The sequence below is a fragment of the Rhizopus microsporus genome, assembly GCF_002708625.1.
Source record: "Rhizopus microsporus ATCC 52813 unplaced genomic scaffold scaffold_1, whole genome shotgun sequence".
In the NCBI taxonomy this organism is placed as follows: Eukaryota; Fungi; Mucoromycota; class Mucoromycetes; order Mucorales; family Rhizopodaceae; genus Rhizopus; species Rhizopus microsporus.
In genome coordinates, this window is record NW_019671916.1 from 633,835 (window position 1) to 659,478 (window position 25,644).

At 36.4% G+C, this 25,644-nt stretch overlaps 10 protein-coding genes across 10 annotated transcripts; 3 read left to right on the plus strand and 7 right to left on the minus strand.

Moving 5' to 3' along the window:
- Nucleotides 1-1,383: 1,383 nt before the first annotated feature.
- Nucleotides 1,384-2,709, plus strand: RHIMIDRAFT_243242 (bacterial methyltransferase; the record flags this gene model as incomplete). The annotated part of the gene is made up of 3 exons (XM_023609918.1): nucleotides 1,384-1,573; nucleotides 1,628-1,784; nucleotides 1,839-2,709. 3 exons carry the CDS (start codon nucleotides 1,384-1,386, stop codon nucleotides 2,707-2,709), a joined length of 1,218 nt encoding a protein of 405 aa, XP_023470835.1.
- Nucleotides 2,710-3,774: 1,065 nt separating this feature from the next.
- Nucleotides 3,775-5,961, plus strand: RHIMIDRAFT_196762 (ankyrin; the record flags this gene model as incomplete). The annotated part of the gene is made up of 6 exons (XM_023606148.1): nucleotides 3,775-4,001; nucleotides 4,065-4,545; nucleotides 4,638-4,893; nucleotides 4,949-5,210; nucleotides 5,264-5,376; nucleotides 5,435-5,961. 6 exons carry the CDS (start codon nucleotides 3,775-3,777, stop codon nucleotides 5,959-5,961), a joined length of 1,866 nt encoding a protein of 621 aa, XP_023470836.1.
- A 12-nt stretch (nucleotides 5,962-5,973) lies between these two features.
- RHIMIDRAFT_243244 (uncharacterized protein) lies at nucleotides 5,974-7,068 on the minus strand (the record flags this gene model as incomplete). The annotated part of the gene is made up of 4 exons (XM_023609919.1): nucleotides 5,974-6,210; nucleotides 6,271-6,510; nucleotides 6,566-6,700; nucleotides 6,742-7,068. The coding sequence occupies 4 exons, from the start codon at nucleotides 7,066-7,068 to the stop codon at nucleotides 5,974-5,976; spliced, it is 939 nt and encodes a 312-aa protein (XP_023470837.1).
- Nucleotides 7,069-7,298: 230 nt separating this feature from the next.
- RHIMIDRAFT_288091 (uncharacterized protein) lies at nucleotides 7,299-9,265 on the minus strand (the record flags this gene model as incomplete). Its single annotated transcript, XM_023613533.1, has 2 exons — nucleotides 8,198-9,265; nucleotides 7,299-8,137 (listed from the first exon to the last, which is right to left on the minus strand). The coding sequence occupies exons 1-2, from the start codon at nucleotides 9,120-9,122 to the stop codon at nucleotides 7,299-7,301; spliced, it is 1,764 nt and encodes a 587-aa protein (XP_023470838.1). The 5' UTR covers nucleotides 9,123-9,265.
- A 4,384-nt stretch (nucleotides 9,266-13,649) lies between these two features.
- RHIMIDRAFT_3589 (uncharacterized protein) lies at nucleotides 13,650-14,116 on the minus strand. The gene has a single exon (XM_023615151.1). The coding sequence runs from the start codon at nucleotides 13,986-13,988 to the stop codon at nucleotides 13,722-13,724; it is 267 nt and encodes an 88-aa protein (XP_023470839.1). The 5' UTR covers nucleotides 13,989-14,116; the 3' UTR covers nucleotides 13,650-13,721.
- A 3,124-nt stretch (nucleotides 14,117-17,240) lies between these two features.
- RHIMIDRAFT_253093 (uncharacterized protein) lies at nucleotides 17,241-17,465 on the minus strand (the record flags this gene model as incomplete). The annotated part of the gene is made up of 1 exon (XM_023610994.1): nucleotides 17,241-17,465. The coding sequence occupies exon 1, from the start codon at nucleotides 17,454-17,456 to the stop codon at nucleotides 17,244-17,246; it is 213 nt and encodes a 70-aa protein (XP_023470840.1). The 5' UTR covers nucleotides 17,457-17,465.
- A 1,948-nt stretch (nucleotides 17,466-19,413) lies between these two features.
- On the minus strand, nucleotides 19,414-20,480 carry RHIMIDRAFT_3607 (uncharacterized protein). Its single transcript, XM_023615155.1, has 4 exons — nucleotides 20,181-20,480; nucleotides 19,981-20,133; nucleotides 19,915-19,925; nucleotides 19,414-19,856 (listed from the first exon to the last, which is right to left on the minus strand). The coding sequence occupies exons 1-4, from the start codon at nucleotides 20,434-20,436 to the stop codon at nucleotides 19,776-19,778; spliced, it is 501 nt and encodes a 166-aa protein (XP_023470841.1). The 5' UTR covers nucleotides 20,437-20,480; the 3' UTR covers nucleotides 19,414-19,775.
- A 104-nt stretch (nucleotides 20,481-20,584) lies between these two features.
- Nucleotides 20,585-22,268, minus strand: RHIMIDRAFT_243247 (RuBisCO-cytochrome methylase; the record flags this gene model as incomplete). The annotated part of the gene is made up of 7 exons (XM_023609920.1): nucleotides 20,585-20,764; nucleotides 20,814-20,943; nucleotides 21,123-21,157; nucleotides 21,202-21,660; nucleotides 21,711-21,755; nucleotides 21,830-21,906; nucleotides 21,959-22,268. 7 exons carry the CDS (start codon nucleotides 22,266-22,268, stop codon nucleotides 20,585-20,587), a joined length of 1,236 nt encoding a protein of 411 aa, XP_023470842.1.
- Nucleotides 22,269-22,500: 232 nt separating this feature from the next.
- On the plus strand, nucleotides 22,501-24,107 carry RHIMIDRAFT_253098 (tRNA pseudouridine synthase). Its single transcript, XM_023610995.1, has one exon. It carries the CDS (start codon nucleotides 22,726-22,728, stop codon nucleotides 24,064-24,066), a length of 1,341 nt encoding a protein of 446 aa, XP_023470843.1. The 5' UTR covers nucleotides 22,501-22,725; the 3' UTR covers nucleotides 24,067-24,107.
- Nucleotides 24,085-25,545, minus strand: RHIMIDRAFT_253100 (XAP5-domain-containing protein; the record flags this gene model as incomplete). The annotated part of the gene is made up of 8 exons (XM_023610996.1): nucleotides 24,085-24,224; nucleotides 24,278-24,373; nucleotides 24,427-24,546; nucleotides 24,604-24,723; nucleotides 24,775-24,836; nucleotides 24,898-25,151; nucleotides 25,206-25,375; nucleotides 25,446-25,545. Coding segments are annotated over 8 exons (964 nt in total), but the record flags the coding sequence as incomplete, so codon positions are not given.
- Nucleotides 25,546-25,644: the final 99 nt, after the last annotated feature.

Genomic DNA, 25,644 nt, shown 5'->3' on the forward strand with positions numbered 1-25,644 from the left:
TTCTATTGCTCTTGTGGCATCTGTAGTTGTTGTTGTTCTATTAATGTGAATTGACAGAAAGTACAATGGGACTCTTTATGTTTCTTTTATTTAGAAGAATAAAGATGAAGGTATAAAAATTGATAATTACACTTATTATATAAAATTGTAATTAGTATTGTGATTGGTCAGTTTATGTTACTGAGCTTTTGTTATTTATATGTATACACTGCTTATTGACCCTTATTCAGCGTACCAGTCTCGCTTATAGATACTTAACGCTCTTGTACCAATTGCTGTGCAATAGCTTGAGTTTCAGCCAGTTGCTTACGAAACGCACTAAAAGATTCTTCAGTAAATTCTGACATAAAGGATGATCTTGATGCAGTTTTGACCGAGCGAAAAAGAAGATCAAGTAATAACTATATGACATTGTATTTTTTTATTGGTTTTAACTTTCACAATCTCCCCTCGTTGGCTCTATCCGACCGTCGCATAAAATTCTCCAGAGAATTCATTCGATGGAGAGTTATACATATACCATTTTTATTTATTGTACCATAGAATACTAAACCCTACTGACTATATGCTTTGGAGTTTCTTTTAAGAGGATATCATTTTTGTATATTATCAGCTATCTTGGTCATGCGACAACAAGTCATGCATTTTAGTGCATTGATTGGTTTAAGGTCAAGCAGGTCTTAATATATTTGTGTACATTTTTTTTGAATCCAGTTTTTATATATTAATCATAGTAAATTTGTAAATAAGCTGACAGAACCTAAAGAGAAAAAGAGAGAGACAGATAGATTCTAAATCGTTTATCTTACAAGGCTTACTTTAAAACACTGTACTTGCTGTAATACTTGTTACTTGTATAAATATGCATGGATTAAGACATCTTTTCTAATAGCGACTAGAGAAGATAAGCTAGTGGATGGATGTAAGTAAAGGAGACATAATAGAGATGTTGTCATGTCTAGCTTTTCAGTAATCATCCAATAAGATTGTTTGTCGGGAACAAGCACAAGGTTAGGGCAATTGACCACATAGCCTATTTTAATCCAAGAAGAGATGCCCTATATCTATCAGATAGTTCACTCTTGACTTTTGACGTAGAAAAGAATGAACATTGAATAATCCCAGTTATCATATATTGTGTTGGAAAGATGGACTATTAAAAAAAAAAGCCCTTTTGAAAGAGACATTGTATTGGAATCGTGCCCCAAGCAGGGGACTCAGCCCAGTTTCTTATCAACATGTATGTCCTATCTTCTCAAATGATTAGTAGTCCTTCAATAATAGGACAAACAATTTCACCCTGAAGAGGATTATTATATTGGTAACTCAGATACTTATTAATGCTTGAGAAATTTATGCTACCTATTTATTCCCTTCACAGACATGTTGAGATTACTTGCAAGCAGAAGCTACACATTCAAATTACAAAAGCGATTTTATTCAGAGCTACCTTACAACAGGATACATGTACCCGTTATGCTATCCGAAGTGATGCAGCATTTACAACCAAAGGACAACGAGATCTATTGTGATTTGACGTTTGGAGATGGTGGATATACAAAGGCATTACTTGGTAAATCTCAATATCGCTTTCTTATTGACAATGACTAAACTCCTTTTTTAATAGATCATTGTAATTGTAAAGTGATTGCAGTGGATCAAGATCCAACTGCATACGAAAAGGCTCTCAAGCTATCACAACTAGATAAATACAAGACCAGGCTAATCCCTGTTCTAGGGAGATTTGGCTCTATTTATGATTACTGCAAATCTCATTTTGATAGGTTACTGATGAAAATAATTTGTTGAATATCTCAAACTAATCCATGTTGCTTTAGAATCCCTTGTTTTGATGGTATTGTTATGGATATCGGTGTTTCCAGTGGGCAATTAGAGTCACCAGAGAGAGGATTTTCCTACAAGTTAGACGGACCACTAGATATGCGTATGTTTTCTAGAGGTAGAAACAGTACTGATGCACCAGTTCATGAGGATGAAACGGCTCTTTTGAAAAAATCAGTCTCTGCCTATGAAATTGTCAATTATTTTTCTAGAGAGGAAATAGCAGACATCATATATCAATACGGTGGAGACAGACTATCTCGAAAGATTGCTTCTGCTATTATAACAGCAAGGCAAAAGGGACCTATTGAAACTACTTCTGCACTTGCAGCTATTATTCACAAGGCGTGTCCTCAACCAAAATGGCAACGGGGTAATGATGACATGCTAAGAAACTCTGCTGCCCGTACCTTTCAAGCATTTCGTATATACATCAATAACGAGCTGGGTGAGCTTGAAAGTGCTTTAAAAGCAAGTGAATATTTGCTCAAATCAGAAGGTCGACTGGCCATTGTGACCTTCCATTCCTTAGAAGATAGAATGGCTAAGCGTTTCTTATATCACTGCTCAGGGAAGAGATCCCTGGCTGATTCACAGCATAACCAATTTGATCTTAAAAGAGCAGTTCATAGAGAACGAAGAAAGGCGATGAAATATACCAGTGATGATGATGTTGATGATACGTTATTTAGACAGCCCTCTGTAAAAGCAGAAAGTGTATCGCCTTCTTTTGAAATATGCACCAAACATGTTATACAACCATCAGAGGAGGAACTCGAAAATAATGCCAGATGCAGATCAGCTAAACTTAGAGTAGCAAAACGCACGAACGCATCGCCATTAGCACCTTTTGGACAATTATCATAGCCTTTATAGAATTAAAGTAAATATTTTCATTTAAATGTTTATAAGATGAATTTCCACAAGTGAACAGAGGCACTCATGTCAAAAGAGAAAATACATATGTGTTCTCTCTTTGATCATGATCTGTTGTCTATATGGAAATGTTTAAGTAATCTTTGAGTGCTGAGTGACTAAGGAGTACTATAAATAAAGTACATTTAGTTAAAGAGCCTCATTGTTTTTAAAAAAGAAAAATACTCGAAAATTTTTTCTTTTTTATATCTTTTTACTCTAGCTCCGTTCAAATTTTTCATTAATAGTAGCAGTCTCTCTCTTGCTGAGTGCATTTGATATATCATCGTCTGTAGTTTACTGAAATTATATGTGGCTATCTAGCTAAGCCTTGTCCTCCTCTTTGGGTCAAAGCATTATTAACCTCGATGTTTTTGTACAAGCGCCTTGATATATCTATGAGATACTGTTTTGGATATCTAAGCCCCCTCTCGAAGCTTCCATGCTCACTTTTCGTCAGTTATTCGAAGGCATTTTCAATAACTCTTCTCATGCTGTTCAATAATACAAAGTAAAGTTCATTTGTCATATACTACGCAAATGTTTCGTAGTAATGGAATTTAAAACACGTAAATCTTGCAAGGATACGAATTCCTTAAACAAACAGAGCTTTTTTTTACTGCTAGAGAGCAATTTTATTTATGAGAGGAATTGCTCAGCTGTTGGGGAAGCATCTAGGCACATGATTTCATAAAGTATGGCTATTCTAGGGAAGAGCTAATAGACTGACTCTTTGTTATGCGAATATCCACGTTTGAGGAAAAAGCGGATATCCGGAAAACTTTCTATAAATATTAAAAAAAGGAATTAAAAGTCCTTTCTACTGTTTTCAGTAACTGTTCTTTATGACAAGTATAGAAGATAAAAAACCATTATTAATAGACAAAGAGGTACTATCGAGTGCTAAAAAACCAACTACTTCTGTAACAAACACTGAAGCAACTGCAAATGTTGTTGCTGAGCAATGTAAGTTATTAATGATGAGTTATCTGATTAACTAACCTTCTCTCTTTAGCCATGACTATATTCGAAGCTGCACAGAAAGGCTCATTTCAAACTGTGCGTTATTTACTAGATAATAAACTTGCAACGGTTCATGATGTTGATTCTCATGGAGCAACACCACTGCATTATGCAACATTAGCAAATAATGATGTGTGCTTAAAATATCTTATTGACAGAGGAGCAGTGGTTGATGCACCAGGCGGTGAATTACAAGCAACGCCTTTACATTGGGCAACCAGGTAAATAAAGCATATACACACAAACCAAAGAAGTATATGATATAAAACATACAATTCACACAGACAAGGTCGCTTAGCTGCTGTGCATCGACTAATAAGAGAAGGTGCAGACCCTTCAAAGCGTGATAGTCAAGGATTTAATGCACTTCACTTGGCCGTTCACTCGTCACATGCGATGCTAGTACTCTATTTGCTTTATTTAGATATGGACGTGGATGTTACAGACGATGTAGGAGGGCACACTCCCTTGATGTGGGCAGCTTATCAGGGATATGCACAATCAGTGGAACTATTGTTGAGATTTGGAGCAAACGTTGCAGCTACTGACCATGCACAGCTTACGCCACTTCATTGGGCTGCTGTTCGAGGTAACAAGATGTGTATCAAAAAGCTTTTGGAATATGGTGCCGATGCGAATGCGCGTGGTCAGGATGGGAAGTCGGTCATGGATTTTGTGCGTGAAAACAAAGCTGAAAAAGTCTGGGAAAGAGCAGTATTAGAGCTAGATGTGTATGCACAAGAGAACCCTTCTCATGCGTCTCTTGTGGGCAAGTATCCTGGTTCAAAAGGAAAACCATTGTCCAAGGTGCGTGGATCACTTCTTCTTGAACGATATGCCATTAAACTCATTTATAGCGAACTGTGAATACAATAGCCTATATCTTTCCATACATCACTCTTGGCCTTGTTTTGAAATGCCTTGCTACATTTCCTTGGTACACTGGGTTGCCACTGACGTTGCTTTTATGTGCAGCAATGCACTTGACGATTGTAAATTATGTTGTCCCAATACCCAGCAATGACGCCGTCTGGAGGACACCCTATTTTTCAAGCATCTTTCAGGCCTCTGCATTTTGGGTCCTTGTTACTTGGATACGTATTCTTTTACCATGTAATATGAATGGATCAACTCATGTTACCTTACTAACCTTTTGCTTTTATTTTAGCAACCTCACAATGGTTATTCACGCATCTTTTATTTATCGTCGCATTCTTTACTGCCATGCTTGCCTTCTTTAAAGCTGTTTCATCTGATCCTGGCTTTGTGAAAAACGACCTTTCGAGAGAAAAACAGCGGCTTGCAGTAGAAGAATTGGCAAATGACAATTGTCTTGATGCCAGACATTTCTGCCTTACCTGTTTAGTCAAAAAGCCATTGCGATCCAAGCATTGCAATATATGTAATCGATGTGTTGCAAGATTTGATCAGTAAGTTTACGCTGATAAAGGGCTCAATTTGAACTCAACCTTTTTCGTTATAGTCACTGTCCTTGGATATTTAACTGTATTGGAATCAAAAATCATCGATCATTTTTAATATATTTGATTAATATGGTCATTGCCATCGTCACTTTCACTGTATTATCTCTCAACTGTAAGTTTCTGCCAAAGATAAAAAAAAAGCACGACAAATATATTCACTCTTTCAATAGACCTATCGATAAGCTCGCCCATTTATGATCATAGAGTAGATAGTGCCTGTTTAATAGGATCCACCATGTGCGGATACTTTGATTATGATGCATGGACATTATCACTCACTATTTGGGTGTTATTTCAACTGACCTGGACTGTATTTCTATTGGTTGTCCAATTATACCAAGTTGCGGTTGGCACAACAACGAATGAGAGTGCTAATATTAACCGATATGCATACATGAATGCCAGTACCAGCATTATAGCAGCAGGTGGGGGAACAGCAGGTACAGATGGCCCTTCAATATCTGAAGAAGCTGGACCCAGACATCACCATCATCACAAAGGAAGTTTCTGTCCATGCTTGCAACTTGTAGCAGGTGCACATGCAGTACACAAAGCAAGAAGACATACAAAGAAAGGAAATGTGTTTGATCATGGATGCTGGAATAACTGTCTTGACTTTTGGGTAGAACCAAATGCAATCAATTATTACGAGCTTTATGACATACAACAATTACGTAAACGATCAGAACAAGTTTAATAAATAATAAAGCTAATTGTATTTGCGCCTTGGAGCATGTATGGAGGCCCAAGTGGAACGATCTGATGCATTAGCAGGAGGTGCTAGATCAGGAAGAGGGGGAGGCGTCGGCCTTCGGGGAGCAATTAGAGTCTCATGCGCCCATTTACTACCAGAAGAAGAGGATTTTTGGATATGTGGGACGTTATCGATTGCCATTGAATGGCCTTGGTACTGGGTATAATCATTATCGTCATCTATATCCATATCCTACCATGTGTCATGTCAATTACATATTTTTTTTACGCGTCAAATATGTATAATACGTACATAAGATTCCTCAACAGTGTACTTTTCAGGTTCGGCTATCTGTCTTTGAGATACGCCCATCTTTTTAAAGAACGCGTTCATTCTATCCTTTGTCTCTGTTGAAATTGACTCTATGCCATGAACCATGACTTTGATACAAAGGTTTCTATCGTTGGATAATAACACTATAGGCTTATGTGTAGTTAATTGAAAGTACATGCAACAGTCCAATATCCTATCGTCTCCTTTAAGTTTATCATTCTATCAGCATTTAAGATCAATAATGACGCGGGTTGAATAGCTTAATATACATCACCTGCATGTTACTCTGATCTAAAGTTTCGTGTAATCTCTGGCCTCTTATTGATTTGACTTGACTTCGTAGTTGACTCTCAATAAATTTCATCGCCTTCCTTGACAAAATAGCTACTTCTTCTTTCCTATTACATGTCTAGGGTTGGATGAGAACATGATAGTTCCATTGTATCTTACCTTTAAACTGTCTAATTCTCTTATGACAACCCAGGGTATCAATATAAGCAAGCTTCCGATATTTTCTTCTGCCAAATTTAATAGAGTCTGAAGAGATTTCAAGTTTGAAATAAGAAAGTTTGTATCAACAATTGCAATTTGAGCAAAATGATTGATATCTGATATTGATAAGCTTTGATTGAATAGATGAAGGTCATGTGTTGTCTTTACATAATCATGAGTAATGTCAAACATGGTGACATCCACAATATCCTTTCTGTCAAGTAAACGTAAGCTTGCAATTTGTTCATTCACTTGACTAATAAATTCTGGACCATCAATGTCCATAATGTCAAGTGTGTTTGTCATTTAACCTATAAAAAGAAAGGGGAGGAAGCGGGTGGTTTATTTTAAGCAAGAGAGGAATAAAGAAAGAAAGAAAGAAAAAATAATGATACTATACAACAACAAAAAAAAATATGACAACAAAAAAAGAAAAGGTAGATTATACAAGTAAAACCTACAACAAACAGAGAGAGAAAGAGAGAGTATATGGATGAATATATATGTATAGATATTTAACTAATATAGAGACCACAGGATAATAGATCACTGTTACTTGATGTTCCACCATTCGTATTACCAGCAGATGTAGTAATCGGAATACCACCTCCATTATTCCAGTACACGCCTGGGTTTAAGTAACCAGCGATATCTGTTGGATAGTCCATGGGATAAATATTAGCAGCAGCAGCGGCAGCGGCAGCAGAGGGTGCTGGTGGCTCAATGAAATGAACAAGTCGTCTTGTTTCTTCATGGTTTTGTATCAAGGCCAGTAGTTCTTGTTTAAGATGATGCTGCACACCTTTTAATGTATGTCTAAAGAATCTTGATGCTTGCTTGCCCTCTGTAAAGTCAGAGCACTGCACCCATACTGGTGTAATTATGCTTGCATTGCTAGCCTTTCTCTTTTTTTTATCATGTGGGTCTTCTTCAATAGTTGTATTTACTGTCGTGGACTCCATATAAAAGAGTGGAGGCTCACTTATATCAAAATGAACTTCTGCTAACGCATCATGTTCACCATTTACAATATATTCAATACTACTCACTGCATCTTGCGTTACTTCCATTTTAAAATGACATCCTCCGTCAACAATATGCCACGCAAATGTACGTGTATCTGGTCGATAAACACAAACCAAGTCTGTTTCACTCATCCTTAATCTGTGCCACGTACCAATAGTAAGTGTAGTAGCACTTAGGTATAGGTCTTTAGGTTCTTCTTCTTCGTCGCCTTCTATAACAATAGTCGATTGTTCTTTACCAGTAATGAGTAAATTTGATGGATCAACCGTACTGCTGTCTGTTGATGTGGCATTCTTATTATTCTTGTCATCGTTGTTATTGGAAGAATCTAAAATGAGGGCGTTTAGAACAAAGGAAAAAAAAGGGTATTCATTATATATATTTTTACCTGGGGAAGATATCCAAGTGTCTTCCACGGATGAAGTCCTTTTGTTTGCAGTGTCATTATTTTTATTATTTATTTTTGTTGTTGTATTTGTATTTGTATTTGTTGTTGTTGTTGTTGTTGTTGCTAATACAGCAGTCGGACCTGCATCAGGTACAGGTATCAAAGTGGGTATGGTGGACGGTTTCATTGGCTGAATAGGACTTGGTGAAGGAGAAGGACCATTTAGATATTCAGGAAATTCTAATCCAATATCATTGAGATCATAAGGTGGCATGCTCTGTCTTGATATTGGTGACATATCCATCGCAGGATAAAACATGGTAGGATTGTAATTAGAAGGAGATATACCAGGAGGCGGAGGAGGTGGAGGAACAAAAAGCTGCTGCTGACGATGATAGTGTTGAATGGCATCAACGCTCTGAGCACGTGGGATTGCATTAAGAATTCGGCTTGGATGATGATGATAATTAACAGCAGTAACAGGATTGTAATAATAATTCATGGGTTGAGCATAACCTTGCTGCTGCTGTTGTTGATGATACTGATACAATTGGGCTCTAATAGAAGCTTGATGCATTTGCATCTGTGCTCTTTTTTGCATATGCTTCACTTTTGCTCTTCTATTCTGAAACCAAATTTGTATAGATCTTTCACTCATCTGCAACTGTTCGGCCAATTGCTTTCTTAATTTTGAGTTTGGACTAACATTGACTGCAAAAGTATCTTCCAATACTGACAATTGGTCAGCAGTTGCTCTTGTTCTTTTACGAACAGGTTGTGCATTTGTTACGTTATCATTATTATTATTGTCATCGTTACTGTCATTCATCGTAGTGTTTTCATTTTCATTATTATTTTCCTGAATACCACTACTATTATTTGACCATGATTGACTGTTGTTATTTTCATTCATCAAGGATGCCATTTCCTAAGAAAAAAAGAGAGAGAGAGATGATGTATGTGTGTGTGAAAAGAGTGAAAGGAGAGGAATAAGTATAAGATAAAAAAAAAAAGAAAGTAAAAAGGGTAAAGCTTTGTTAGAATGAGAGCGAATGAGAGAAAAAAGGGAAATCAAGAAACCAAAAAAAAAAGTAAAGCCATTTTTAGATCAATTTAGGATAGGAGTTGAAAATAACTGGTTTCTTTACCGCTCCTTTAATTTTTTTTGTGTAGCATCCAAATCGTCTAAAACTGTACTAGTCCATACCCTTGGCTAACGTATCCTAGATGTTCTATTACTTGCTCTTTAAATCATGAAAGTCAAAGACATACAATTTATTCAATTACTTTATTTTCTTTAAAAGTGACAGCTATGTGTTTCAAATGTGCTTTTGTTTGTTTGTAACATTTCGGAGAACAAACTTATATGTATATGTCTTCCTGATCATCACCTTTTTTTTTGTTACTGTTCCCATAGTAATGTCACAGCAGCAGTTATAAGTGACATTTATCGTTTTTTTTATCCATATGTTTTAATATATGGATATAAATTGATTGCCTGTAAAAGTTATTTCTTTATTCTATGCATCTCTCTCTTTATCTCCATCTCTTTTCTGGTTTCTAAAAAAGCGCCAACCTACGTAACCAAGGTCAAACAGTAGATGCTATTTTTGTAATTAATCGTACACTTTATTCACAAATTATTCGCACACTGATAAAAAAAATGATAATTTCAGACAACAAAATGAAATAACAATCAATGATAAAAGGGAGCCCATCAGAAGCAAAAGAATAGGATATAAAAAGAAATGATTAGTAAATCAGTTATTAAATTGATATTAAATACTTACATTATAAAGAGGATTTACAAGGGAAAAAGAGAAACAAGAAAAGTGAGTAAATTTGTAAAAGAGATTATTAATATCTTACCAAAAGTGCATCATGGATAAGGCCAGCGATAACTGGCCCGGAGAAAGAAGAGAAAAGAAGAAAAAAGAGCATGTGAGAGCAAGGAAGAGAGCGGCCAAAGGAGCGGAAGGGGTCGAAGGAGTGTTGGAAACCAAAGTTTGGTAAGAACCAAACAAGAGTAAATAATATAACACACCTTAGGGCTAGTTGGGAAATAGCTGGTCTTATTTTTTGGTCCAAAGAAGAAAAGAAAAAGAAGCCAAGATCAGACTATTTAAACAAAGTCTCTAGCAACTTTTTCAGTTACGTGGTATTCATAAGTGTTGACCACATTTATCTTCTCTTCTCTTAAAAAGACAGAACTCATTGTCTTAATAGTAAAGAAAGTATTGTATTACGATATTTCCAAATAAGGAAGTTTTTGTTAATTAGTCCTATTTTCTTTTTTCCCTGTTCAATACATAGACTGCATTTGTCTCTATGCTGTACACTCTTTCCGGGAAGTAAATCCGCCTGTGATCGAAAATAAATGCACTCAATGGTGAGAGCAAAATTCATGCTGTACGAAATGTAAATTCGTCATCACCAGGGATATTTTCGTAGTATCAGCCTTGACATCCATGGATATACGGTTAAACAATTTTTATTTATTTATAATATATAAAGGCCATAAGTGGCACGTGATATTTTTATTATACCGTTTTTGCCCTGACCGGTTCAAGTTGTGAAACAGTATCTAAAAATCCCTCTGGGCTCGAGGGCAAAAATGCTCTGGCTGACAGATTCACGGAACAAGTGTTAAAAACACTACTATGAAGAACTAAATAGCCATTTAAGCAGTTTCTTCCCTGGGTCAGATGGTGATGGTGGCTCTTTTCATGGTATAGGTGATCAAACTCATGTAAGATAGCGCAGATTACGGGCCATCTGATAGTCTAAAACAATCTTGTTTGAAAGGGGTATGGTTTTCGAGTGGGAAGCTTATTTAAAAGGAAGGACAGGGATCAGCTGTAGGTTTCGGTATTTGTAGATGGTGATGCATGTCGAGGCAATAGATGGCATGTTGCTTTATAAGGAGCTGTGAGATGTGTCGAAGGCAGCGAGTAGTGCTATGACTGGCTAACCAACTAAGACGTCACCGTATGTATCGGCTTCTTTCTAGCCTTGTCGTAGACAACCAAAGGATTGGATCCAAAGAAATTATTGGGTGACACAGCAAAAGCAGATTTGAGCTACGTGCAGTACGCCGCTGTTCTAAGTTGCCTTGCAGGTATTGCAGACGTATTTTCTTTAATAGCTATTTGTCTAGGATATCAGTATATTGTGCACAACGTTTCCACAGTGGCGTTTTTGATATAGTATACCACTTTGAATGACTTGTGGATAGACGTATATGTGGAAGTAAGTCAGAAACACATCATCTGGCAATGACAGAGATCGTAAGAGGAATTGTGCTTGTAGTATATGGGTACGCCCTGTCATAGTCGGCAACTTTGTCAGTTGTAACATTACTTTTATAGAGGATCTGCAAGAACCACCAAATGTTCTGCGTAGGCTGGAATTACTGCACAGTGCTTCCAAAAAGCAATGTCGCAGCCAATCAAAATCAATTTTACATTTTCGAAGATGGAAGTCGTATTTTTGGAAACCATATTGCTATGCTTGAAATGATATTGTTTCCCCCAAACCTAGTCCTCACCTGGTCTCAACGATGGCTGATTTATGTTCCCTACTACATGAATTAGATCAATTACACCATAACAAATTGATCTCTACTAAGCATTCCCATGGTCAAAAGCTTCTTGTATGGTTAAAGCAATTCATTTAACTTTTCATCGATAACCCTACTCATTCATTTTCGTTTACATTCTTTACCCTTGTACCTATAAAGGGTTTTTTTCGCTAACATTCACTTCCAAACGGATTAAACGAGTCCGGGCGGACGTTTATTTTATTATTTTATTTTTGCGCTCATTTGGACCATCAACAAAATATCATCTTTAAACGAAATGACGTCGTGTCACCATGATTTCTTGACACTCGAAAAAATATAAAATCAAGACCTTAAACTGTACGTGTGTGTGCTTTTTTTCTTCTTTCAAAACTTTACATTCTAAGATGAATGCCGTGCTTTTTTTTTATTTGAAGATGGACATGGATATGTTGTTGATGAGAATGGCGGCCTTGAGCACATGGAGTACATTGTCGATCAGAATGAGTTTGTTGTTGAAACAATTGCCACTCACACTGATTACTTGAAAAATGCAGCTTCTAGCGAAGCTTCTTCGGCTTGTCCAATGAGAATAGAAAAGCTAAAAGATGAAGACAATCATATGAGGGCGGTCAGCGTGAAACGTGATTATGTGTGTTATACCGTCCAGGATAAGGTTAGATTTTTCGACCTGAGGATTGAAAAGTGTATGAGTGCATCAGCAGCAGCGAAACAGTTGGGCATTCACATTCGAACTGCTCAGAGATGGGCCAGACAGTATGATATGTGCCTTGATAGTATGTTTGAGAGTTGTAAAAACGTAGATCGTAAATGTATCTTAACCGAAGAGCATAAGGCAACCGTTATCAACTTCATTGATACTAATCCCTCTGCTGCTGCTGTTGGAGTGACCAAGTATTTATTGAAGCGATTTCATGATCTTAAAGTCTCACACAGCACTGTTTATAGCTTTATAAGAAGTGAATGCAACCTTTCACTGAAAAAAGCAGATTTTCATTCTATCAAGAGAAACAGTCCAGCAAAGATTGAGGAACGACATGATTGCGTTTGTAAGTGGGAAAATACAGACATGGACTTCCTGACGAATTACGTATTTCTTGATGAATCTGCTTTTGATATAAACATGAAACGTTCAAGAGCTTGGTCCAAAAAAGGCATCGGTGCTATTGTTACCAGGCCTACTACGAGAGCAAACACAACGTTTATATTGGGCGCTATCTCTGCCGTAGATTTGATCACGATTGGCGTAAGAAACCAAGACCTGCCAAGAAGCGAAAAGCTGATGGATATATAAGCTCAGGGACTGTAACAGGTCACTACATTAGTTTCTTACAAACGATTCTTGATGAAACGAATAAACATCCACGTATGAAAGGCCACTATATAGTTATGGATAATGTACCCATTCACACGAATGAAAACATAAAGAAGTACATTGAGTATTGAGGATATCAATGCGTATATCTTCCTCCTTACTCTCCCGAACTTAACCTAATAGAACAATTCTAGGCAGCGGCAAAGAGCAAGGTAAAGCGCCATAGATTTTTACAGGAGGACACTTTATCAAAAAGAATTACGGAGGCCTGCAAAAGTGTGGAGAAAAGTCATTTCAAAAGGTTCGTTTCGCATTCTTACAAGTACTGGAATAAATGCCGGAATAAAGAGTCCATATAATGGCCACTGATGCCTTATACTCAACAGAATTAGGTAAGTACTAAAAAGGTAAGTAAATACAACTTCTTTCTTAAAGTTAACAAAAAAAAAGTTTCGTCAATCAAAATATTTCATTTCTAAGGTATACAAAATTGTAAGAAAAGTGATCAATTATGTGGTTATCTGTTTCAGTGAACTTCAACAAGTTTTATTTGAAATATACACATTAGCATTATCAGATCCGAATTGAACGATTTCGATTTCCATCTTTTGTTGGATCTGTTAGGTCGATTAAATCAGTAGCTGTACTGATAATCGACGCCTTTGTTGGATTATATCGGGCATCTGCGACTTCTTACAAAACTTCCAAAAAACATGACAAACAAGGAGTAAAATATTAAGATTCTTGAGGTTTATAAACACAGGAAGCTGCGCCAAAGAAAAAGAGATGTCAAGATGACCAAATTCATAGATCGTATAAAACCTGTCATGATCAAGACTTGTAAGATAAAATGTAACAGCAAACCCTATATTTACTGTCAAAAAATGTATGCACATAGATATAAGAAAACAGAATTATCATGAATCTGAAATGCTATTGCAGACTCAAGGAGATGATAATCAATGGCCTCCTTGCTAAAACAAGCGATTTTTGCTAAGTCAGTACATAAAGCTGCCTTATTGCATGTTGATTGGGCAAACTATCTACAAAGTTCAAATGAGCATAATTTGTTTTAACTTGAGTTTAAATTAACAAGCTATTGGCGTTATCAGAACAATATGTCCTTGTTTTTCAGACCTTCCAGGCTCAAAATTACTCAAACGAATTTAAATCTTGACACCTAATCGTAATGAACCAGTGCACTCTTGAAACCCATCTCCAGGGATATTCACAAAATAGCAAACATCGCAGGGGAAATAGTATCGGGAGGGTTCGCCAGTGATTACAGATAGAACTATATAATTCTATTGGAGAATCATAGGCTACTAGCTGCAGCGCATTCAAGAAACACGAAGAACCCATCTCCAGGACTAAGAGCGTTCAGTGCGAGGGAGACAGTATCGGGGGCTTTCGTACTATGTTTCAGGAAGAATTATACAATTCAATTAGAATCACAAACTACTAGCCACGAGGCATCTTCGTGATTGGCACGAAGAAAAAAAAAAAAGCACATTCTATTTTGCTCTTATTTCCCCCCTTTCTGAATTTTAAATTCTTGAAATGACTATTTATTCTTGATGTTGTGGCCATTAATTCTTCTTTAGCTTTTTCGTCCACTTATTCCCCTTTTATTAAAGAATAGTAGTCATGTCTGAGAGCTTAGTTTTAGAGCAATACACACCATTACCTAGAGAAATTATCGTTGATATCGACTTTTAAAAGAATATTATTGAAAATTCACCTGTCTATCATGCAGAACGTTGGATTTATAAGGATAAGACGAATGGTGGTATGTCTACTTCAAACGAAGAAGGTCAACCTATGCTAAAGCGTGTAACAAGAAGAAGCATAATTTAAGTACATATGTTATATTTAGCACTGATGTTGACTTATAGAGTATTCAAAGAGCTTATCATAATTTGTACAGTACCTGTCCAAATTACACTGTATATAAAAGAGCCTGTAGATAGAGTGACATCTCACTAATAATCTGTGCTATAATGTGGTGTATATTGCTACCCTGTATTAATAATTTATATATTTCTTCACTTCTTATTTTACAAAAATAAAAAGATATACTTGGAAGTTATTGTTTAATCATAGTTCATTGCCAATCAACTATTCAACCATTTCTTCAATATATGCCATAAAGTTGCGGCCTATAAGAGTTGTGCTAGCGTATAGGCAGAAGATGAATCATCTAAAAGCCGACCAGTTCAGAAACTAAACAAGAAGATCGATTGCAAATGCTATGCTACTGTCGCCTGCTATTTCGTGACACCGAATTAGGTCACCATTAAGCTTCATAATGAGCACAATCATCTCATTGGAAGCCTTGATGATATCTCTTTTTTGCCTTTATCGGATAATACCAAAGAAGCTATATTGCAAAAGTTACGTGAAGGCTATGGTACAAGAGATACAAGAGCTGCAATTCAACGCCATTTTAATGAAAGGATAAGAGGTCTTTTTCATGAAACTGCTAGCTTATCATCCTCTTCAGTGTGTGCTGTACACCGTGTTCAGTTTGCCCATTCAGAAGATGTGTACAACATATATAAAAAGGTTCAAGAACTATCATGTAAAAAACACAATGAACAGAAAGAATCGATCAAGCTTTGGTTGAAAGATCTTCAGCAACAACGAGGTTATTTTACCTATGTTGCTCAAGTTTTCGAACAGAGCTATATATTCGGTTTTGTTTCTCCATGGCAAAGGCAGCAGCTAATTCGAGCTGAATCATTTTGCCTGGATGCTGCCCATTGTGTACCTAACATAGCCAATATTATATTATATAGTATTGTCGCTAGACATTCCATTACCGGAAGTGGTTGCCCAGTCACCTTTTTCTTTACTAATGATCATTCAATGATTCCAATCGCACGCTTTCTAAGATTTATCAAGAACCTTGGACCTAATCAACAACTTGACAAGGCAAGCGAAAGCTCTTTTTCGCTGAACAAAGGTAAGAGCTACAAGCTACAGTGCCTGCAGAAATTGAAATGGCCATTTCCAATATGATTTTATCCATTGTATACCTAGAAGCTTCTCTACAAGGCATTGAAGCTTGTATTCAGTCTTAGGGTTGATCAATTTTGTACTTTGCTTTAGTTTTTCTTGCTGGTCTTTCAGTTTTCTTATGCTTGCTTTTTCTTCTGCCCACTGGCTTATCTTTTGAGTTACCAGGCCAAGCTTGCCAGAAGAAGTTTGAACAAACTGCTCTAGTGAGGCATGTGTATTATCAGCTCTATCTGATGTTCTATTGCCCAAGTGTATGTATTCGTTTGCGTACAGAGCAACCCAGCGTTTTTGCTCTTTAAGCATCTTATTCAAGTACTTAATTACATGCTCGCCATTATCAGTACAACGGCTTTCCAACTTAAAATATGCTTTGTACTTGTCTATGGCTTCATTCAGATTTCTGGCGAGTGTTGGCTGATAATGCAATATCAGAAACAAGCTGGGCAATTTCTCTTTTCACATATTTATTGTTTTCTTCAGTTGAATAGAGACTTGTTAGTTTAGAAAGCCCATGAACTTGAAAGTTCCACATGATATGAACATAACTAGGCAGCTTGCCACTTTGAGGAAAGGCTTTGTCCAATGCTTTCCTTAATGTTTTGTTGTTGCCGGTAACGAAAACATTAGGCAGTTCAATGGTCGAGCTTACCACTAAATTTTCCGGGAATACGCATTCCTTAAAACTCTCAAGTACTCATTCATAGTCACTTTCCTTCTCATGGTCCATCCAGGCTCCAGCAATATGGAAGTTGGCCAACGTACTCTTTACTTAACCACTTACACAGTCAGTACCAACAATATTCAGTAAGCTATGCCATGACTGTTCAACTTGTAGGCTGCATCTAAAACAGTGCATTCAGACATTTTCTGGGCTTGCTTAATACCATCCATGTTTGCAAAGAAAACCTTCATTACAGTATTGGAACTGTTAATGGAGTAGCAAACAAAGTGCCCTTTCATTTCATGGCCTTTAATGAAACGAAGCATTTCTAAACCATCAGATGTTTGCTTCACAAATTGAGTATAGATAATATATATATATATATATCCACTTTAACAATAGGAACACCTTCGTTAGCCAGCATTTGATAAACTTTTGCTGGAATGTTTCCTGTAAGCTCAAGAAGGGCTCATACTCTTTCAAGTTGAACTGCATCTAAACGACGGTTAAGAGCATACATGCGAGGACCTTGCATAATCTGGTGTTTATGTTGTGAAACAACCTTTCTGATGACGGATTGATTACCCTCAAGAACAGCATAAACCATATAAGGGCAGCCATATCGCTGAGTATCAGTGTTACGCGTGCCCTTGGGCTTCTCGGAAGATTCGGTTTGCTGCATAATGATAACCGCCTTCTTAGCAGAACGATATTGAGATCCATGCTTATACATAATAGTGACCATTATCTTGTCTGATCTGAGGGTGCTAAGAACGATGTTATTCTTCTTTCCAAAAGCCTTTGCTTTGTCTCTAAGCGCATCCTTGGAACTGAACTTTCTTCCGACTGCAAAGGTTTCTTCAAATTCATCTTCGATTGAAACGCAAGGCTCAGAGATAAACTTGGTTAAACCTAGGTTACTTAACTTTGAGTCTACAGTTGAGCAAGGACAGTCTTGGTGTTGACAACATAAATATACTTGTTTATGGTTCATCGTTCTAGGTAATCTATGTCGTTATAGATTCAGATGTTCGATTGTTGAGAAACCTTGCATCACTGATGCCGTTCAAGTGTAATCAGCATGATGTATTAGCAGAAGAAACATTAATTAAAGGATTACTAACGGTGAAGTAGCAAAAACCAGACCTATTGGCACGATCAATATAATATCCGAGAAGTGGCAGAAAATATGAGAGCATTCTATTTTTTTTAACCAAGAAGAACTACTAAAAAAAGAAGAAAGAAGGACAGAGGTAAAGGCAGTTTTAAGCAATGTTGAGCAGTTAATGTAAAAAGCTTTCAACAACGTCATGGCTTGGCTGTAATTATACTGACTGAGGTTGTAGTAATGGAAAGAAATATGACACTTTTTTAATATATATTTGGAGCCTGGAAAATAATGAAAAACTAAAGCAAAGCTCTATTACCTAACTGTACGTTACTAAATTACGTTGATCTATCTGTGGAAAGATTTTACGTTTGCGCTTTACAAAAAACTCCATAGCTTCTTTATTTGTCATTGCAGTATTTCCATTAAGTTTTTTTTTTTCCATTTTCTAAAAGTATATAATACAGTCATTTGCTTTTCATAGTGATAAAAAATAGATATATCAAAGACTGTGCGCTATATGCAATAAGCTGTATATTTCTATAACAAGGATCTTCTTTTTCTTCCAGACTTATTATTTGTGTTATTTCGTCTATTTTTATGCAAACTGATGTATCCATGCATTGTCCCTTCAAGCTTTGGGGTTGGTTATGTACTTACAATTATTCAAATACCTTTCATGTATACAAAGCTGAGATGACTGTGCATCAGTCCCTCTATACATGGTCCTTGTTTTAACAACTTTGATACTATCAGTCACACTGTATCACAAATCTACATTGAATGCGTCTACTGCGTTAAAAGCCTCGCCTCTCTGTCATAAAATCTTTTCTCGGCAGCAAGTAAACTGTCAAACAGCTGGAGAACGCCCAACTTCAGGCTAAGTTCGGGGTATGAAAGTGCGAACCGGAATATCATAGACCAGACGTAATTCTATCAAAAGTTAAGCATTTGTTTTCTTTACTGTGTTCCTACGTAAAGGTATCCCTTTGATATGTAGAGTAGGGACAAATTGCCTACAGAGATATTGCAACAGATATTCTAAACGATTAAAATAAATGTGAGACTACCTTTCAAGTTGGTTAGTACAACATCAATACATTCCTAAAAACTAAAGCCAAGCAGCAAGTGAACTCAGGTATCGTTCAATCAAACTTTGTAGCCGATCAAGTGTGAGCAAATTCATAAAACGTACACAGGACATCAACCGAAGATATTGTAATTGGGCTTTAAAAATGCAGCTTCTCAATTTTGGCAGGCGTCAAGATGGATAAATACATTTTTGAGCTTGCTACAATTTGTCCAAATGTAGAAAGCTTACCATTGCTGGCTTGCTCTTGTTAAAGTTGCAGCCAATCGTTGGCATAAGCTGAGCAAATCTTCCTAATCCTAAACTATCCACCTTTATGTTGCCATGGGTACAACACCCTGAGTAACCATGCGTTATTAAAGATTATCGCTCACAAAATGGGCAAGGAACGCCATCTGTTAGGTATGACGTATAAGTCAAGTCTATTATAGAATAGAATGAGGCAATTAACGAAGCGCTTCAAATACAAGTTCAGTCTATTGACATTCTATTGATACAACTTGATATCAACATAATAATCTTTTTTTTTTCATGTTTATCATTTATTTTCATATTTTATTTAATTGATCTATCAACTGAAGGACAATGCGGTTCAAACAGGCTCTTTCGCAAACTTTTTTTTCCTAATAGTGTACACAAGATAGATTAATGAGACTTAAAATTCCGACAATACGTCTAATGGTAAATATGCCAAGAAACAGGCGGTTATAATTTTTATTTATTCATGATGTGTGATAGTGCAAGAAGTTGTATGATACAAATGATGGAATTGATATATATATGTTAGTATAATAAGCGGGTATTCATTTGAGTGCAAATTCTAGAGAATCTTTATATTGCTTGATAAACTGATCCACTTCGATCAGGTTAACAAATAGGTTATACTAAAAAAATGTGTTTTAGTATAAAAAAAGAATGATGCATATATTCTTTAAATATTACCTTTACAACAGCTAATAAAAATAGATTAACATATGTCAAATAGATAAAAAAAAAAACATGACTTACCTAGAAAGCTTCTTTCCATCTCGTTTACTTCTCTTGGACTATACAACGGGGATACAAATTTGTGTACTGATTGCACGATACTGTTTGAATCTTCAATAAATTTCGAAGCCAAAACAACTGCGGCAATAAACATCTTGTAAGGTGTATCGAATTCTACTTGGAGTAAGTAAAGACATGTGTATATATGATATAAGGCTTACCTCCTTTTGACTGATGAGGTAGGCAACTCTTTAGACGATCAAGGTAAATAAGAGCCACAACCAGTATTGTAGGTGTAAGTTTACAATGGTAGAATGTATGCTTTATAAAGACCTGTAATGTGGGTAATAGTCTATGCTGATAATGTGATCTCTCCTTTGAACACTCAAGCAACGTCTTTACATTTAAAGCCGTGTATGCAATAAGATGATTAATATTTCTAGGCTCAAAGTGATGTGCTGATGCTAAACTAATCATAAAGAATAATAAAAGGAAAAAAAGGTAAAAATAAGGGACAAGTACAGCCTCCTTTTTTATTACCCTTGCAGGCAAAATAAACCAAAAATGGATATATTTTTAAATGATTTAACTCAAAATAGAAAGTCTAGATCGTTTTGGCTTTTACTTATTTTTTCTGTTTCTTTGATTGCTTATCTACTTTTTGTGGCGCTGGTCTCTTTTCTACTGCAATCGGTGTCTTTTCGACATTTGCCAATGTTTCCTTTATTATTTTCTTTTCTCCTATGCGTACGATGAGTGCATTCTTTTTGTTATCTTTTACTTGTGTAAGCATCAATTCATCATCCTAATCTATCATCAGGACATGCTCATTCTTATCATTTTTTATAATTTACCTCCAAACTAGTTGGATATCTCTCAAGTCTCTTCTTTAAAATAGTCTCAATCTTTTCTTTTGCTTCTTTTGTTAACTTTGGCTTTGGTAACTTTTGCTTCTCTTCCATCATTTTGAACTCATCCTTTGTACTACACAATACATGTACTTTTTTTAGAGTTAGTAAATGAGTTTCTGTTGATATAGCATTTGAATACCAGAAACAATCAGTTCAGGAGGTATTTCGTACTCTTTATCGATAACAAAACACCTTTTAGCAAAAGGGTTAATAACATGAAGACAGCATCCATTTTTTTTAAGAAAAACTTACTCATCCAAAGCACCTTCTTCCATTAAAAATTCAATCTACAATAAAGTCAATATCAATTGTCTACAATATGTATCCTTACCTTTTTCTCCTTTAATGCCTCATCTTGGCCTTCACAGCAAACATCGACAACCAAAAGACCATCCAACTCGACAAGATCAAAATCATTCTTTTCATCAACAAATCCATACTTTCTCAAAAGATCAGCATTACATAGATCACCATAGGTGTTGTAGATCTGTTCCCCTTCTTTTATGTTTTTGATTGCTTTCATCTGTAAGCAATCTGGTTCATGGAATAAGCGTGCATTATTGAACCCAGCTTTATGATTTAGCATATCTGCCATTGGTACCATCGTGATCAATCCTTCCTCGTCATCATCATCATCGTCATCCTCTTCATCTTCTTGTTCTTCTTCTTGAGTCTTTTTCTTTGGTAATTTTTGCATTTCGTCAAGGAAACTGTAGGCCATAACTAATGATCCACAAATATGGAATAATTCAAGATTGTGCTTCTTTTCATCAAATAACTCGGGATGTTTCTATATGTTATTAGTACTTTGACCCTAGCTAATTCTTGCTTCTTCCTTACTTTGATAATTGGCTCAAGTTCATTATGGAACAAGTCATCCGAATCCTTTTTTCCTATTTTAGCTTTTAAGAAAGAATAAGCATATCAAGACACATACACATGACTAAAATCTTACAGACAATATCGGTTCCTTCCAATTCTTTCAAATCATCTTGATTCCAAAACATTGGCGTAGAAAATTCTCGAGGTAGAACATCTATGCGTGTGTGTAAGTCCTCATGACCCCTATCTTGTATTATCACTCTTACCAAAATAAGGCTTCCAGAACGATTCTGGCTTATCAATTTCATACATCATACAAAGAATAAGTGGAGCCCATCCAGGAAGTTCTGATAGTTCGCTCACTTTATCTTTAAGTGAGCTTGTCACTTGTGAGAGAAGGATAGACCGAGGTAGTGAAAATAAGACGTCTCCTTCCTTTATGTCCTGTGTGGCAATAACACCACGTCCAGAATTTTCTGAGCGATAGTCTTTAAACGCAATCTTGTCGCTTATCGTCGCCCCATTTGCCACTAACCAATCCCAGAATGCTTTCCCCTTTTCTTCAAACGTTGTCATGTTCCAAACAAGAAAGAAAAAGAATAAAAAATTAAGTCACGTTACTCAAGCTGTCAATATACTCTCTAGTATTGCCCTGTTCATCGACTCTAGTCACCCTTCTTCTCTATCTGATTCAATCGATAACCTTTTCTCTATTGATATTAAAGGATAAACTTTTGATTGGAAAGCATACAAGTAGAATCAGTTTGAATTTGATATAGTTTATGCAGTAACAGCATACGTTCTACAAGCCAGACAATACATATGCAAGTAGTCACCCCTTTTTTTTTAAAAAAAAATAAAACAACTCTCTTGATATTGTCATAGAATCATGTTATATCGAATATGCCATAGCTTCAGACAAATCAAGCCGAGAGTAGACAGATATGCACATGGTGGCTTTTTGTGGCTTGTGTATAAAAACAGACAGCCGTCTTCACATTTCATTTATTACTATTCTTTTTCTGCAAGGAAAATGGAATCAAAATACAGCGACTGTACTCGCGAACAGTTATTGGAACGCATTGCCGAATTAGAAGGACAGTTGAATAAGACTGAAACAGATGATTCAGAGCTGAAGCACAAAAAGACAAAAAAGCGTGACAAGCAACGACCATTCGACATGTCCAAGTACACGAAGCGAAAGATAGCACTTCGCGTGGCTTATATCGGCTGGAACTACATTGGGTTTGCTAGCCAACAAGATCCTGAACGAGTACCGACGATTGAAGACATGCTATTCAAAGCCCTGAAGGAGTGTAGACTGATAGAGCAAATCGACGATAGTGTAGATTATACGCGATGCGGTCGAACAGACAAGGGCGTCAGTGGCCTCGGACAAGTTATTGCACTCTGGGTGAGATCTAAAAAGCTGGCCTCTGACCCTTCACCAGGGCTGTTGCCTCCCGAAGAGGAACTTGCTTATGCCGAGACGATCAATCGTGTCCTACCAGATGATATCCGCGTCCTTGCGTGGGCACCTGTTCCTGACGACTTTAGTGCTCGATACCACTGTACGTCACGCACATACAAGTATTTCTTCTCGAGAGGATCCATGGACATTAATCGAATGCGTCAGGCATGTCAATATTTTGAAGGAGAGCACGATTTTCGCAATTTCTGCAAGATGGATCCGTCCAAGAATATTGTTTCTTATAGCCGCCTGATTCTTTCCATGAAGATCAATCCTGTTCAGCACACAGATACCAAGTCTGTAGGACACGGAACAGATTTTTATGAGGTCGAACTAAAGGGTACCGCTTTTCTCTGGCATCAAGTTCGATACATGATGTCTGTTCTCTTCCTTGTCGGACAAGGCCTGGAGCCTCCGGAGACAGTTCGCGATTTACTGGATATTGAAAAGGTACCTTCAAAGCCTGATTTTCCAATGGCGAGTGATTTGCCTCTTGTCCTCTATGATTGCGAATTTAAGGATCTCGAGTGGCACTATGCATTTAAAGATACAGTCTATGAAACGTTCCCACCCACGATGCGTACTTACTTGCATTTCAATGAAGCATGGAACATGCAGATGATCCGAACACTCACCTATCAATATTATCTTACCCGCGTTGGATCATTCCCAGCTGTTATGTCAGATAAGAGCGTCAAGACCATAGCTGATCTAATGTCTGAGCGCAAACCCAAAAGAGCAGATGGAACAGTCGTGGTGCCCCTGGGCGCAGGGAAGGAAACAAGGATGACAAAGTATAAGCCAGTATTGGAAAGACCAAGATGCGATACGGATGAAACAAAGAAGGAAAAATACCAAATTCGTAAAAAGAGAAAACTCGATACACAAGAAGAAATGACCTAAATCTTTCTATTTATCTATATTTTATTATAAATATACTGTACATAAGTAAAAATGTTTTCTTTAGACAACGTCTTATCTTTTATAAACATCAAAACTGATCAAAGCTTTTATTATATTTAAAAACTCTTGTTGGTATCCTTAATTCTATACTTGCCATACTACATGAAAATATTAGTAAATAACACAAGGGAGGTTATCTTTTTTTGCTTACGGATTTTGATGGATCAAATACTTCCCATCTACTTGCAGGGAAAATGTGTTTGTTTCTTTCATACCAAGATCTCTCTACCACTTTACCGGCGTGTGACTAATAGATGCATAAGCGGCTATTCTCTCTCTCTCTGTTCCTATTAAACCTACCTCGTCCTTTTCGATAGTTGCATCATTGACTAAACGAACATCATCATGAACATCAAAATTAAATAATGGACCTGATTTTCCTCTTGCTTTGTTGACGATGAAATCATAAAATGTATAATGCTAAGTTATATTATGTAAGCACTGTTCCTTTTACATAGCATGTGCTTTGGTCCTTACATGAGGGATAATAAGATCTTCTTTTACATATAATAGATTATCTGTGTTCACTCCTCTCAGTTGAGGGAATTGTGTACGACAAAGCTCCAAGAACTGTTGAATAGTATCTCCCTTTTTACACTACAGCAGATGATGAGTATCATAGACGCTTTCAAAACTGAATATACTTACTGTAACAACTTTACGATGCCCACTGCCATCCCAATATGAGTAGGTAATATCAATTTTTTCATCTATGCAATGGAAGAGGTGCATTAGTAAGCGTTTTCCTAGTGTCACTTTATTCCTTTTTACTCTTCATTTGCTCTTGCTTTGCCAGCCATTCTTTTCGTAATTCTTCTCGTTCAATTCGTTCTCTTTCTTCTCTTTCTCTGTCTGGCAAAAAACTTGTATCAATCGTAGGATCCTTCATGATTCTTCTTTTCTTTGGCGCCTTCTCTTCTCCATTCTCTTTTGTTCTTTCTTCTTCTTCCTCTTCCTCCCCTCCATCTTCAGCAAATGATAGTTTTAAGAGTTGTCTCTTCTTTTTCTTTTTCTTCTTATCTTCACTATTTGCAGAAACATGAATACAAGCACACATACTAAAAGATCTTTCAGCTTACTTTAATAGTGATGTCTTTGCTGCTTCTCTCTTTTGTTGTTCTTCCAAATTTTCACGAATCTTTCTGTAATCTTTTAATTCTGTAAGACCCACAGTACTACTTTTTAATTGAGATTCGATATCTGATTTTGTCTTTACGAATTTGTCAGATCCAACACGCACTTCACTCATCTAGAAAGAATAAAAAACTTTTTTATTTAATACTTATATTCCTTAGCTACACTTGTTTTATGTAGGTTACCTTTGCATTCTTTTGACGTTCTCTTTCTGCTTCTTCATAGATCTTTTGTCTTTGCTTTTCAAGCATAGATTGACGATGACTTTCAATTTTTGAATCCATTGTTTACTGACAAAAAAAAAAAAAAAAAAAAAAAAAAAGAATCCACAAGAAAAAAAAAGTACAATTAGAACTCCGTAGAACATTTTGTTGCATTCGTTTT

Excerpts from the sequence above, each read along its gene's own strand:
- RHIMIDRAFT_3589 (XM_023615151.1), bottom strand. The coding sequence starts at position 13,988 with ATGTGCATACATTTTTTGACAGTAAATATAGGGTTTGCTGTTACATTT.
- RHIMIDRAFT_3607 (XM_023615155.1), bottom strand. The coding sequence starts at position 20,436 with ATGATTAGTTTAGCATCAGCACATCACTTTGAGCCTAGAAATATTAAT. Across the intron at positions 20,134-20,180 it reads ACCTCATCAGTCAAAAGGAG|AATTCGATACACCTTACAAG; the intron begins GTAAGCCTTATA and ends TACTCCAAGTAG.
- RHIMIDRAFT_253098 (XM_023610995.1), top strand. The coding sequence starts at position 22,726 with ATGGAATCAAAATACAGCGACTGTACTCGCGAACAGTTATTGGAACGC.